The following is a 14,647-nucleotide window of genomic DNA, read 5'->3' as shown; positions in this document are numbered from 1 at the left end:
TGATGAATGGACAAAAAAAGACATCAGATCCTATTAATATCTTTCGTTTTTTTTCTCCCTTTTTTCCCTGACTATAGATCATGAAGATCCAACCATATTTTCTCTAATCAAATCTAAACAGTTCAGAAAAGAGCTTGCCTTGGCCTGTAAAACTAGGCAAGACAGCAGACATTCTGCAGTTTTCACTACTGGTCAGCACTCAATTTTACATCCTGAGACTGTCTCTTGAGGAGTGAGGTCAGTGAAGTACTACAAAAAGCTAAAGTGAAAACTTGTTAGTGCTGCAAGAAAAAGGGTTTTGGCTATCAGTTCAGGATGGCACAGATGAACTGACCGCAAAGATATCAGGATGCTTTCCCATGAGTTTTAGTCTAAAATAAAGAACCTAGTCCTACCATATGAATCAAACAACAAACATTTAAGGGACAGTACAACAAGATACCTAATATGAGACACCCCCTTTTTACTTGAAAAAGGAAAACATGCTTTCTCCAAGTAATTTACAGCTATACACTGCAAAGTACAGTTGTGTACACTTATCATAAATGTAGATGTTTGAATGTATTCACTGCTGCAGTCATCACATTTGGGTTATCCTGCCAGGGGTAGCCCTCAGTTGGCCTAAATACCAAAGGCTTAGTATTTCTGTGTCGGTTGCTGTCGCTCCAGGACTGACATCAGGTCGTCAGTGGTATAAAAACAGGCAGCCGACGCCATTACATCAGTTTTTCTTGCCCTGTCAGGAGCCCCCATATAGAGAGCTAGGTTATGGTGGAAGACCACAACCAGTAGAAAGTAAATACTAAAATTTCCTTGTAAGGAGCGAGAGAAGGGCGATGGAGGAGGAAAACCAGGACTGCAACAGTGAATACACTCAAACATCTACATTTATTACAAAGGTCAGGTGCTGTAGCAGCTTTTCCTGTCTGCCCGAATCAGGCAATCGTCTAAGTATGGGTAAATTTGAATATTTCTTTGTCTGCAAAAAGCAATGGCGGGAGCCAGACATTTTGTGAAAACTCTGGGAGCAGTAGATAAACCAAAGGAAAGCACACAGAACTGAAAGTGCATTGATCCTGCCCTGAAACGTAGGTATTTCCTGCATGATTCCCCACTGGAAAGAACCAGTGCTTGGAGGGGCAATGCTTACTGAACCTCGGTTGCTGGGCCAGTAAGAAGTCTTTAACTGTTTGCATAGATTTAGCTTTTTCTTCCATCTTTAAGACCTCTTCTGCCTTGGTGCCAAATTGTCTTTGTTCAAGGGTCCGTCCAATAATTTGGATTTGACATGGTCTGGTAAGGTCTGCTCCTTAAGCCAAGCATGCCTTCTGAGGACAGAACCAGTGACTGCTGCCCTCCAAGATGCTTCTAGGGAGTCAAAGCCACATTGTAAGGTGTGCTTAGTTACTTGACTTGCAGAATGCATTAACTCTTGTAACGCTGTAATACCTGTCAGGTTTCCTGGGAGCAGGGGGGGGGGGGGTGTTAGGGGTCAGACTGGATTCCATAAAAACATCATCCACAACATCCAGGACAGGAGGAATGGCCAGAGGTCTGTGCTGTGGAAGATCTAAGAATTCTCCGAGTCTCTTTTTTGACCAAGGATAGTCCTGACATTCCAATTGGAAATTCTCCCTTAAAGTATGAAGGGTTTCCCCAAAGGAAAAGTCTTTGGGTGGAAAGGCTGAAGAGATGGATTCCTCTGCATCAAAATCCTCATAAGCAGAGAGGGGTTGCATATCTTCATTTTCAGAAGCATCAGTCATCGGACTCCGTTCAGACAAAAATACTGGAGACAAGTCTCTTTTTCTTTTGGAAGGGGTAGCCTGACTTCCCCTAATAAGCATAATGAGGTCTTCCGCCATTTTAAGCATTTGAGATTGAGGCAAGGAAGCAGATGCCTGAGCTTGGGTCGTCAGTTTTTTGGGAATAGTTCGTATCCTGGGCTTTAGAAACTCTGTAGTTTTAGAAAGAAGTGAAGACATGAAAGAAGTCGTCGGTCTCTGTCTAGTATCGGTAGTGCGAAGTACTTCCTCAGAAGCCGGTGCCTGCTCAGTGGCTCCAGACCCCTCCAAGGTAAAGACATCAGCAGGATCCTTAGTGAAAGAAGAGTCTCGAGGCATACCGAACTCCGAAAAGGTCTCTGTAGCGGCCTGCAAATCCACAGAAGCGGGCATCAGGGCCTGTGTAAGTGCCTCACTGAGAACTGGAGAACTGACAGCTAGCTTAGCGGAAGCGTCGTCGGCAGTTTTGGACCTGTGCTGTCTATCTCTGTCTTTACCCTTATTTTTTTTGGAAGATCGGTAGTCGGATGGGCTTAACGAAGCCATAAAGGAATTCGAGGACTGAGAGCGAAAATATCTAGCTACAACAAGGGCCCGGACGATGTAGAGTTCTGGCCTTGAACAAAGCACAAAAGTGACAGCGAGGGACGTCGTGGTCTGGGCCTAAACAGGTGACACAGTAAGAATGGAAGTCTCGGTGTGGTATTTGCTTTTCACAGGCAAGACGATTGTTAACTTTTTCTGACCTCGGTTAGAGCAAGAAAAAAGGATCCCCAATGGGGTACTTAGCTTTTGAAGACTTCAACTTCAATTCGGAAATGAAAATTCAGGTAGCGGCCGACTGGCACTCGTGCAAAGTGCTTCTGCTTTGGGCTCCTTGGCAAGAAAGACTGATGTAATGGCGTCGGCTGCCTGTTTTTATACCACTGATGACCTGATGTCAGTCCTGGAGTGACAGCAACCGACGCAGAAATACTAAGCCTCTGGTATTTGGGCCAACTGAGGGCTATCCCTGGCAGGATAACCCAAATGTGATGACTGCAACAGTGAAACACGAAGAACATAAGATAAATACACTACAGGTATGCAAACTGAATCACAGGACTACTACACTGGGATGCTGTACCAAGTTATGAACTAAATATAGTTCAGAAGTCTGAGTGGTACTTTATCAGTCTGCCAAATCTATTACAATAACTGTTTTTGGAACATAGTTTGCCCTTTTACATCCCATCATCAATCAAAGCAATAGTCGATAAAAAAAAAAAAAAAAAAAAAAAAAAAGCAGTAGCTTGAATAGTACAACATGCGACTCCTTCCTAAGCTTTGCAACAGTCTCAGGATGAGTGCCAACAGCATAAGTTACTGGCATACTTACAGAATATACTGTTTCAGCAGAAAACAATTTTTATTCAACATGTAATCTTGGCTGCAACTACAGTGGCATGCAGCTACGATTACTACCCAAAACTATTTTCTAGTATCGCCACTTTTTTTTTTTAAACAGCCCTTGTGTTTGCTGACTATGAAGCTGATCACCACTGTCCATAGTTTTGCCATCACAAAACAAGCCAGTTTATTCCTCAGTCTGTTGGCTCATCCAAACAACCTGCCCAATGGCTCCACTACCAGTCCCTAAATCAAAGCATTCGTTCTCTAAGAGCACTTAAGGCTCTCTCATTCCCTATCCAGTGCAACAGTTTGATCATGTTAACCTCTAAAAGGGTCAATGTGGTTAGGAAATGTTCCAATCCGAATTTGGGCGGGTGAACCTAATTCCGTTCCTTGCCAAAGAAGTAACTGATGACCATTTAGTGCTCAAGCTACTCCCACAAGGCAGAACTACTGGCACGGGGTCAGGCATGGTCATTCAGTTACTAGTACGGGAACCGCCAATGTCCTTGCCACTCCCCAGGATAGACATGACCATCATTATAATACCAGCTCCTACAGACATCCAAGCCACTAACTAAACCTGGGTGACGTATTATGGTCAAGACTTTATCCCTCTAGGTCAACAGAGCTGGCTTCTCCTTCTCCATTTACAGCTGAAAGTTTCAAAGTTTTGTTATACAGCTGCTCTCTCTCATCCATATTCATTGTAGACGTAGTAGTTCAAGTTACTTACTTTCTGGAACCAGCGAACAAAATGCTGTAGGAATCCGTTCCAAGCTTCCTTTCCACCGACAACCGAGGTGGAGATTTCCACAGCCTGTGAAAGTACAACTCTGTATTCCAGTAGAGGTAGGCAACAGTACGGCTGGCCAGAAGAATTGTTTCTGTTTAGGACCTCTGTGAATATTTGAATCAAGTGTTCATCTTGGTCACTGGACTTTTGGTAACTTGGATTAGATGTGATGTGCTTGGAAGTCCCATTCTCTTGGTACAGAAATTGAGGATTATTGTTGACACAACCTGGTTTGGTATTCCATGTCTACTAAGGACTGATTTCAGTATATTGATCACACTACTAGCAGCTGTGCCCTAGCAAAACCACTTTTGGATACTTTTATTCAACAAAGGGTAGAAAACAGACTATTCTCCTGTAATAGGTCAGTGCAATCAAGATAAAGGAATTTCATGTGGCGTTAATGCCTCTTTCTGTTTTTGGTTTATGAACATGCCACAAAGATCAAATGGAAACTTTGCTCAGTATGTACACACATATTATGCTAACCACTACGGCTTTAGCTCTTTCTTTGCATTCAGACAAACAGATGAAATTCACATAAATTCTGCCCTGTCAGCTGAAATGGTATGATGACTGCCATTTTAAGCACAAGCCCTACACATGCCAGTTCACATCTGAAAGGAAAATGAAGCCTGACTAATGATGCACTTGCTTCTCAGCATCTGGCCATACTGCCAGAACACACAAGGAAAACTGCATTTCTAGATCAGCTTTGGCAACACCTTTCAATTCCTGAAGCTTTTCAAATACTAGCAAATGTGTTACCTCCCATAAGACTCCCAAATCTTCCTCAAGAAAATCTGGGAAGAAGTTAAAATATGAACAACCACGGATGACAACCTGGACTGTCGAGCCATCAGTGGATATGGAGAAACCATGCGGTCAGCTTGAGGGATTGAATGTCTGTGAGGCAATCACGATGGATGAGAGAGTAGAACTAGAGCAGAGCCCAGCAACCAGGGAGGGTAAACTAGATGAGGCCAGAGGAAGGGGAAACCATAAATGTAGAAATCGCTAAGGGGCTATGAGGAAGACTGTCGCTAAGGGGCTATGTGGAATACTGTCGCTAAGGGGCTATGAGGAAGACTGTCGCTAAGGGGCTATGAGGAAGACTGTCGCTAAGGGGCTATGAGGAAGACTGATCTTCTTCACCAGTGCCTTCAGTAAAAATTTTGGAATCAAAGGAATGGGAGGGGAAGGCATAAAGGAATCCTGGGGACCAATTGTGGGTCAAAGCAATCCTTTATGACTCCTCCTCCTCCTTGGGGATTACAGCAAAGAACTTGCTGTACTTGGTGTTGTGGAGAGAAGAAACGAGATTGCAGCAAGGTCGGCCCCCAACAGATGAAAATATGCTCTGTGACTAATGGATTTAGAGAACACTCATGAGGAAGGATAGACCCTGCTCTACCTGTCCGCTAACACAATGGATTTCCCTGGGATATATGTTGCTGTTAGAAAGCGGTGAGAAGATATCACTCAATGCCATTCTCTTCATGGCTTGTCAACATAACGGATAAGATCTGCTTCTTCCCTGCTTGTAGATGTACCACACTACTGCCAAACGATGTCTGGAAAGGCAATGAGGAAATAACTGCCATGATCAGAAGGATGTCACAAGTAAACTGTTAAGATATGGTGAGAAAAAAACCGTGAACAAAATCTCACCAGCAAAAATATCTTTTGAGACACCTACCAACTTCAGTAGCACATGTGACCAACCATCGCACCATCTCTCTCCGTCTCCAGTTCAAGGTGGATAAGGTCATCCTCATAACCTGAAAGTTATAAAAGCATATTTCAGTAACACTTATTTGTACACAAAGTGCACAACAACACTATTTTACTTGAACGTTAGTCAAATGCAAATGATTAATGAGAATGGCAATTCAAAACTTCTCAGATTTTTACTGGAGATTCACAATTCCCACTTCTGAAATTAACACCTGTGCACAAATTACAAAAAATTATCAAACTGCAAAATTAGCCACTGTCCCAGATCAATTATGTGAAATGCCAAAGAACCTAGCCAAAGACTTGCAAAGGCCCCCATTTTCCATACAACTGAGATATGCAATTTGGCATTGCCTGGGAAAATGGTATGCAAGAGTATGCAACAAGTCTGTCACAGTTATGACTACATAAACGTTTTCAAAGCACCTGGCAAGACCTATCATCTTAAGATACTTTAAAGTAGCTGGCTTCTTGCCTACAAATATGGTAATCCAATTAATGTCTAAAATTCTCCAGCATGCTGAACCTTAAATTTATTAAAGGAATAAAAAGGACATGCAATAAACATGAACAGCAACATGTCATAAAACTCAAGAAACAGTACAGAGGAGAAAACTGGGAATGAAAGCAAAACATGCTGCTGGCTACCAACCACTTATTTTAAAACATATTTCATGTCAATTTTTTACAAAACTGCAGTGTCCTTCAAAGACCATTGCTGGCAAACAGCTAAGGGTAAATAAAATACTCAAACCACTCCAGCAAAAACACACTGGATGGCTAAAGCAAGGTTCTAATAGAAAAGGCCCAGTGTAAGGACCCTGACATGGCATCCACTAAGACCACTTTTGTGAAGCTACAGGTAATATTTTATGTACAATGTAATTCAATATGTAAGCAAAACTTAAACTTGTACATAAGATGGTGACACTGTTGATGAAATCACACCAAACACTGAGCCACAATGGTGCATACGTAAGGTAAATTTATAAGCAAAACAGTGTAAGAAACTTATCTGTGTGGAAGCTGTATCTAGTTAATTACTGTATATTTAATCAGATCAGATAATGGTAATAAAAATAGCAAACTCGTCCTAAGTCAAAAAAATAATAAATAAATATATAATTTGAAATATTATACAGAATTGCTAAGTATTTGAAAGTAATAAAAGCAGGGTAGGCAGTCTGCTTGCAGTCAAAAATCCTTTTAAGTACACAGAAAAGCGATCCAAGTTAAAACAAATAACAGAGCAACAGTTTCCTCAGAAGTGTCTAGGCAAGGGAGTGGTTTATTGTGCTGTAAAACAAAGTGTTATTGGTATACATGTTAAATTCACATCCCTTCCCCCCATCAGTGTGACATTCAAGCTGGTCCTGCCCTACTTACTAGCTGTCATAATAATACAACTCGTACATACTTTAAAATTAATAATTATGTGGTACCTCTTATTTAACCAGATTATTAAGTCTGTGATTTTATCCAAGACAATATACTACATGGCTAGAAATATATAAACCTTACCCCATTTGGTAATCTAAAAAAATATATAAATATATACAAATACACTTTGCATGCAAAAAATCAGTTGTAAAAATCATATTCTATGTCCATAACCTATTAACAAAGCTCTCTTTCGTCCTTCAACTTCTTCAGGTCTGTGTACAAGAACCCTAAAATCGCGCTACAAAATATTAATGTATAATTAGTATTGTTATTACACATCATTTCAAATAAAGTGGAAAAAAGAACAAGAAAAAGAAAAAACATGTATGATAACAAAAACAAAATATACACTTAAAACTGATTTTAACATGAAATTTAAACCAACTGGAATAATAAAATAAAATACAATAAAATTAGTCTTGTAAATAATGGGGTAATTTTCTAAGTTCCAGTACACTTTTAAGTGAACACTAACAGTTTAGTTCAGGCTTCCTAAGAGAGTTCAGCTTTAATTGCCACATGAGTTCATGTTTCTCCAGCATACTCGGGATGTCTTTTTTCAAGATCACCCAAGTCTATGCGGATCCACCATCTGGAAATTAAAACCAGTGTGTCTTTTATGAAGAGCAAGGCGTTTGGCTAGTGCATTATTTTTACATCCAGAGCGGATTTCTGCCAGAGGGCATGAAATCCTATGCTTAAAATTTATTTACAGTCTTGCCCACATAAAATGCATCACATTCATAGCACTGTGCCCTGTAAATTACTTTTGTAGTGTTACAGTCACCCAGTGACTGTAATCAATGTAATATGATCAAGTAATACACATTTAACAATCTGAAAGAAAGAACTTAAAATGTACCTGAATTGAGGAGAAAAAGATGAACTAAGCTAGGTGGAGAAGCATGGAGACCAATGAGAATAGGACATATAAGATGGAGGGACCACAAGAACAGGGGAACACTGAACATTTTCACAACTGAGAGAGTCAAGTAAGGGGGAGAGGGTCTGATGATATCAGCATTGTTGCCACTTCTGGTTTACTCCAAAGAATGTTTTAACAGCCTTCTTAAAAGTATACCAGTAGGGGAATTTGACTAACATCGCCAGATAATTTGCTCCACATCTTGGAAGCCACTGCCAAGGTCAATATCCCTCTGGAGTAATTCCATGACCTGGTACTCATGGTACCAATGAATGACATTCTCAGGATGGGGCATCTCTCGGAATAAATAAATAGAAAAGATACATTTAAACTGACAAGTAACAATACAACCCTTCACTTTGTGTCACTGTACTTAATTACAAGACAGTTGTGACACAGTGAACAGAAGACAGCAGAACATTTTGCCACCAGGTATAGGCCTGTTCAAATTTAGATAGTTGGGCAGTCTGAAAAGTGATAAGAATTTCATCTGGATACAGGAAGATAGCCAGATGACAGGAACGGGCAGTGGTAGCAAAGTCATACTTTGTGAATAAAGTCTGACTTTACAGTATTAGCCCAAATGTTCAGTTTGATTTTGAAAATGCTTTGCTGATATGTTCAAAAAAATTTCAGGTCACAGTGAACTCCACTGCTACTTTTTGCTGTTATTTAAAGGCTACAAGAATGATTAGGGACTATAGTGTATCCACCAAACAGCACAATTTTGTTTTTACTATGATTTTAAAGTAGGCATGAATTAGTAAGTAGTCTTTGACTTCAGTACAGTGCATGCAGAGATGGATAACTTCAGTTACTGTCTTGGCAGAATAAAACAGAGTACCATCACCTGTGCATTGGATTAAACTTTAAAGGACATTAGTTGGTTGACATGCTGCTGATGAAGACAATGAAAACTAGTAGCCAAAAACAGATCCAAGAGAAAAACCTACATTTATAGGTTTTGGTAAGACAAGAGGATTTCACTCCAGTGGGAAGAAAGTGTGTGCATTAAGCTAACTTACAAACTATCCAAACGCTTTGTGTTCAAGACTATGTTGGTTTTAATGAGAGTTACGACAAGGGATGATGCAGTGCCAAAAGCCTCAGAAGAATTTATACTTTAATCTAAGGCACAGCCTAATTTACTCTCTTACACATTAAACTTAAACAAACAATAAGGTAATCATTCTGATGGTGTAGTATATATATATATATATCAAAAGCTTAGGTTTTATCAGTTTATTCTATAAAACACTTTCATGTTTTAGAATACTTTATGAAATCTTTGCCAACTCCTCATCTCTCTTACTACTTTACTTTGTTGTGTGCTTTTGAGGCAGATGCTCATGTCAACAAACTGTTTTACACAGTACATTTAGTTAAATTTTGAAGGATTCTGCCTACATGCGGTCAGGTTTTTAGCAAGCATTTTACATTCCAAAAGAACACCACTACACAAAGAGAGAGAGAGAGACATGCAATACACTCCTTGAGAAAAAGCAGACATTCATCATGTCTAGTGTGCGAGTTTAACCTTCTCCTTGCAGCTTAGGTCATGACTGAAGAGAATCCAAGAAAGACTACTTTACTTGTTTGGCTCACAAATAAAATAAAAGATAGATACTCATGAAGTAAACAGTCAGGAAAGCAATACTCTATAAATGTATATTTTCCAGCACTTGTCAAATAACATGCATAGTCAAAAGGTAATAGTCAGAATTCACAATGGTTACCAGAATGTGTACATTTAGTGTAACCCTTCTGAATGAATATAAAAACACTAGCATTGTGGTAGGGATTTTCTTGAATTCAGAAAGTGTACACTTTGTGGTAACCTTTATGAATCCAGTCTAACGTGTCCTTTGTTATCAGGATGCTGACATTCTTTCATATGTTTCAACTACTTAACACAGGCTATTCATCTGACTAGAGCAGGTAAAGCACGAGAACTTCTAAGACCATAAACACATGTCCATTCCAATACGTTTACTCGAGGACAAAATAAATCATTTAAAATGGAAAATGGTTTGACTGGTTGGAAACATTATACCAAGGCATGTCTAGGAGGACAGCTTGTTAGAAATTAGGAAGCAAAACTGTTTATTTTGGTACGTGTGCTAGTTGGCAATACAATTTCAACTTGCATGGGTAGTTTAAAGTCAGAAATACTCCAAAAAAAGTTTGTGAACAGAAAGATGCTTGAAAAGACAGTGGCCACAAAGACATTTAGAAAATCTGATTTCTGTGGGATTTTTAAATATTGTGGAGTTTCTGTCATTAGTTTTTATCTGCTCAATAAATTATTTTGAAGTACTTGTTTAATTTGTAACTGCAAGGCAATACAATACTTGTGTTATTAGTTCTCCTGTAAACTCCTAAAACGTGCATGTTTTCAAAAATATGTGCAGTGTGTTTTGTCACACAGGAGAAACTTAACTTTTCTTTATAACAATTATACAAATTTTGCACACTGGTACAATACTTCTGCTAATATCTCCCTGAAAGTATGTGGTGCAGAGGACTTTCATTCAGGATTTAAGTACACTAAAAATGTAGAATCCAATATGAATACTGACTCAAAGGTATTAGCAGAACTAAAGTTGTAATAGTTTATTGCAGGGATGTACGAAATGTATTTTTCCACAAAGACAGCAACAGTTTCTAAAAAGGAAGATAAAGATACAAGCATCAGGTAGCATGCTTTAGATGAAGGTGGTTGAAAATAAGCTGTAGAGGATAGTACAGTTTTGTACCTACCATAAATGTAGATGTTCGAGTGTTCACCCTGCTGCAGTCCAGGTTACCCTCCCTCCATCCCCTCTGAACTAGCTGGACTTATCTATACCACTCTAACCTATACAACCTCTGTGGTGTATTTGCTTGTGCCTGAAGGTAAAGGTATTCTTTTATTTTTATATGTACTTGTTTATATAGCTATATATATATATATATATATATATATATATATATATATATATATATTGCCTACCTATTGGGGGCACCTGACATCTGGGGCAAGAAAAACTGAAGAAAATGGCATCGGATGCCTCTTATATACCCCTGGTGCACTGATGTCAGGGAAGAAGCGACAGCAACAGACGCCGGACCAAGACTTAGGATCTCAGGCCGACTGCGGTACCGCCTGACGGCAGGATAACCCAAGTGTGATGACTGTGTGTAGCAGAAACTTATGTTCATTGTGTTACCCTGCTGCAGTCATCACACTTGGGTTGAATCCCAAAGCTAAGGATGGGTGGTGGAGTTAAACAGGGTTAGAAGAAGCTAGTAGGCCCTGCAAAACTGCAGTGGCAAAACCGGCTCTGGTCTTAGAATATAGAGGTAAGTGATAGTGTTTGGTGAAGGTGTGCACTGAACTCCAAGTTGCAGCTTCCAGAATATCGTTCGTTGGCACCCCCCTGAGAAAGGCTGCTGATGTAGCTGTAGCCCTGGTGGAGTGGGACCTAATGTTAGCAGGTACCGGTTTCCCATGATGCGTGTAGCAGAAACGTATGCAATGTCCTATCCATTTTGAAATGGTCTGTTTTGAGATAGCTTTTCCTTGTGATCCTACAGCATCGGCTACAAAGAGCTGGTCAGATTTTCTGAAAGCCTTAGTTTTATCCAAGTAGCAACGTAATTGCCTGTGAATGTTCAAAGAGTGCAGGAGTCTTTCTCCTTTGTTCTGGGGATTTGGGAAAAAGGTGGGCAAATGAATGGTTTGGTTTAGGGTCACATTGGATACCACCTTTGGCATAAAGGAAGGGTTAGTTTGTAGAGACTCTGTCTTGATGAAAAATGAGGAAAGGCTCCACTGCCATTAGTGCCTGTAGCTCTGAGACTCTTCTAGCTGAAGTTATTGCTAGTAGCAGGGCAGTTTTCCATGAAAGAAATTTTAAATCAGCTGAACAAGCTGGTTCAAAGGGCGGCAGTGTAAGCTTTTCCAGATCAAAGTTGAGATCCCAAGTAGGTGTTGGTGCTCTCCTGGGCGGTCTTATGCTCTTAGCCCCTCTGAGGTACTGTCTTAGGAGTGGATGTAAAAATAAAGGCGGATCTATGTTGTAATGAGCTGAAATTGCTGAGGCGTGGATCTTAATAGATGAAAAGGAAAGTCCTTTGTGCAACATCTCAGTTAAATATTGTAGAATCTGAGGAATGTTTGGATCAAGGGGATTTTGGCCTTTAGCCTGGTTCCAGGCGGAAAATCTTTTCCATTTGTCTGAATAGGTTTTCCTGGTGCTGGGCCTCCTGGCCTCCAGAATGACATCCATAGCAGCTTTGGATAGAGGTGTTGGCTGGTTGTTTAGGTAATTTGCCATGCAACCAGGTTTAAAGTCTTGAGCTGGCTGTGTAGAATCGGACTGTCTCACTGTGTGAGCAGGTGAGGAATTTGTGGTAAAATCCATGGTGGGCCATGGGCCATGTTCCTTAGAACTGGATACCAGTGCTGGCGTGGCCAGTCTGGTGCAATGAGCATCATTGTGGCCTCTCTAATCTGACTTTCAGCAGTACCTTTGCTAGAAGAGGCAGTGGAGGAAAGGCATACACTGTTAATGTTTTCCAACTGAATGAGAGGGTGTCCACTTTCCAAGCTTGTGGATGGAATGTCCTTGTGCAAAATTTTTTAAGTTGGTAGTTTTGGGGGTTGGCAAACAGATCTATGTCTGGGCGTCCCCATTCTTGAGTTATCATTGCAAATACTTGTGGATTTATTTTCCACTCGTGGGGATCCATGATGTTTCTGCTTAGGTCATCTGTCAATGTGTTTTTCTTTCCTGGCAGGAATTGTGCTTGTAATTGAACCTGGTAAGGCAGTGCTGTGTTCCACAAGGTCATTGCTTGCCTGCATAGAGGGTAGGAATGTGTGCCCCCTTGCTTATGTACCACATTACTGTTGTCCGTCTTTATTATTAGTTGCCCTGGGTGTAAGAGGTCCTTGAAAGCTGTTAGGGCATTCTGTACTGCTAGCATTTCTTTTTGATTGATATGCAGATGCCTTTGATCTGTAGTCCATTTGCCCTGAATGCACTGTCCTGCCATGTGTGCTCCCCAGACATAGTCCGATGCATCTGTTGTCATAGTTTGCCTGGCTGTGGGTAAGGCAAAAGACCGACCCTTGTTGAGGTGACATGCCTGTGCCCACCACAGAAACTCCTGTTGAAGGCAGGGAATGAGTGGTATCATTGTTTCCAAGCTGTGGCTGTGCTGAGTCCATACGCTTTTCAGGTACCATTGTAATTTCCTCATGAAGTTTTGCAAATGGTATTAGCAGTATGCAAGATGCCATGAATCCCAAGGCCTGCAGAATTTTTCTTGCAGGGAGTTGGGTCTTTGTTTTGAAGTACTGAGTCAGCTGTTGTTGCTTGTCTGGCATGAGATGAGCCATCTGGGCCTTTGTATTCATAGGTTCATAGGTTGGTACTAGGCTATTGGCCCTAGGGCCTATACAAGCCTAGCCAAACAATTCCTCGGATATTTTTTCTCACAATATTTACTTCCCTGGACCCCTCTCTAGCAGGGCGCCTGACGTGATCCCCGGGGTGAATTTTCTGTCTCTCATCCAATCGTCAAGGTTACTTTTGAAGAGGGCCAAGGAGGCACTCTGCTTGACATGTATGGGCAGTCTATTCCAGAGTATGGGGAGTCTCCTGGTCAGGAACCTATCCCACCAGCATGTTTTGTTCATTGTGATGACAAGGTTTAGATCCCTGGAGCATGTGGCTCTGAGGGATTGGTATTTCTTTAAGTGGAGCATGTCCAACAGCTCAGGGTTTGACATGGCCTTGTATGTTAAGCAGAGATTGCCTCTGAGTAGACGATATGCCACAGAGTATAGCTGGAGTTTTTTTAGACTGTCAGCATAGTGCATCTGCTTTAGGCCTATTATTCTTTTAGTGAGGTATTTCTGCGGCCTTTCCAGCTGTTGCAGATGTCTTGTGAGGTACATACCAAATGGGGCATTGAACTCTATAATGGGTCTAATGAGGGATGAGTACAGTGGGACAATGACCTCCTTTTTTCTGGATGAAAAGCCCTTGGTGATGAGGTGTGCCACATGGAAGGATTTTCTGATTGTTGTGGCGATGTGGTTATCGAAGGTGAGACCACTATCCACCTGTGTCCCTACGTCTCTCCTCACACTTTCGGTGTTTAGTGTACACCTGTGTCCCTACGTCTCTCCTCACACTTTCGGTGTTTAGTGTACTGCCACCTATGTGGTAATTCATGGGTACATATTTTTTCCCAAAGGGGATAACAATACATTTCTTGGCATTAAGCTTGAGCCCATGGCTCTGGCACCAAGTATCTGTTTCTGTAAGGCCCTTTTGTAAAATATCCACATCATTTGGGGATTCAGTAATGGCTCCCAGTTTGCAGTCATCTGTGAACTTTGTTAGGCAGAGTCCCTTAGAGTTGGCTTGTACTTCAGAGAAGTAGATGCCAAACAAGAGCGGTCCCAGGACTGAACCCTGAGGTACTCCACTTGTCTGGAGCTGGATTTGCAGTCAGCTACTTTACTGTCTGGGTTCTGTCATTAAGCCAGTTGGCAACCCATCAAGTGATGTAGGA

General features: G+C 41.0%; 1 protein-coding gene across 1 annotated transcript in view; it reads right to left on the bottom strand.

Annotated features, from left to right (window-relative positions):
- ZSWIM5 (zinc finger SWIM-type containing 5) overlaps positions 1 to 14,647 on the bottom strand; it is a 1,363,657-nt gene that overhangs the window by 38,883 nt on the left and 1,310,127 nt on the right. The window contains exon 13 of the mRNA XM_044085901.1: positions 5,672 to 5,753. Within this exon, the coding sequence (XP_043941836.1) occupies positions 5,672 to 5,753 (82 nt within the window). The remainder of the gene's footprint in view (positions 1 to 5,671; positions 5,754 to 14,647) is intronic.

This window comes from Protopterus annectens, chromosome 10.part0, assembly GCF_019279795.1.
Source record: "Protopterus annectens isolate FY-2018-M chromosome 10.part0, PAN1.0, whole genome shotgun sequence".
Classification (NCBI taxonomy): Eukaryota; Metazoa; Chordata; order Ceratodontiformes; family Protopteridae; genus Protopterus; species Protopterus annectens.
The sequence above is the reverse complement of the archived record's forward strand: the minus strand, read 5'-3'. Positions and strand labels throughout refer to the sequence as shown.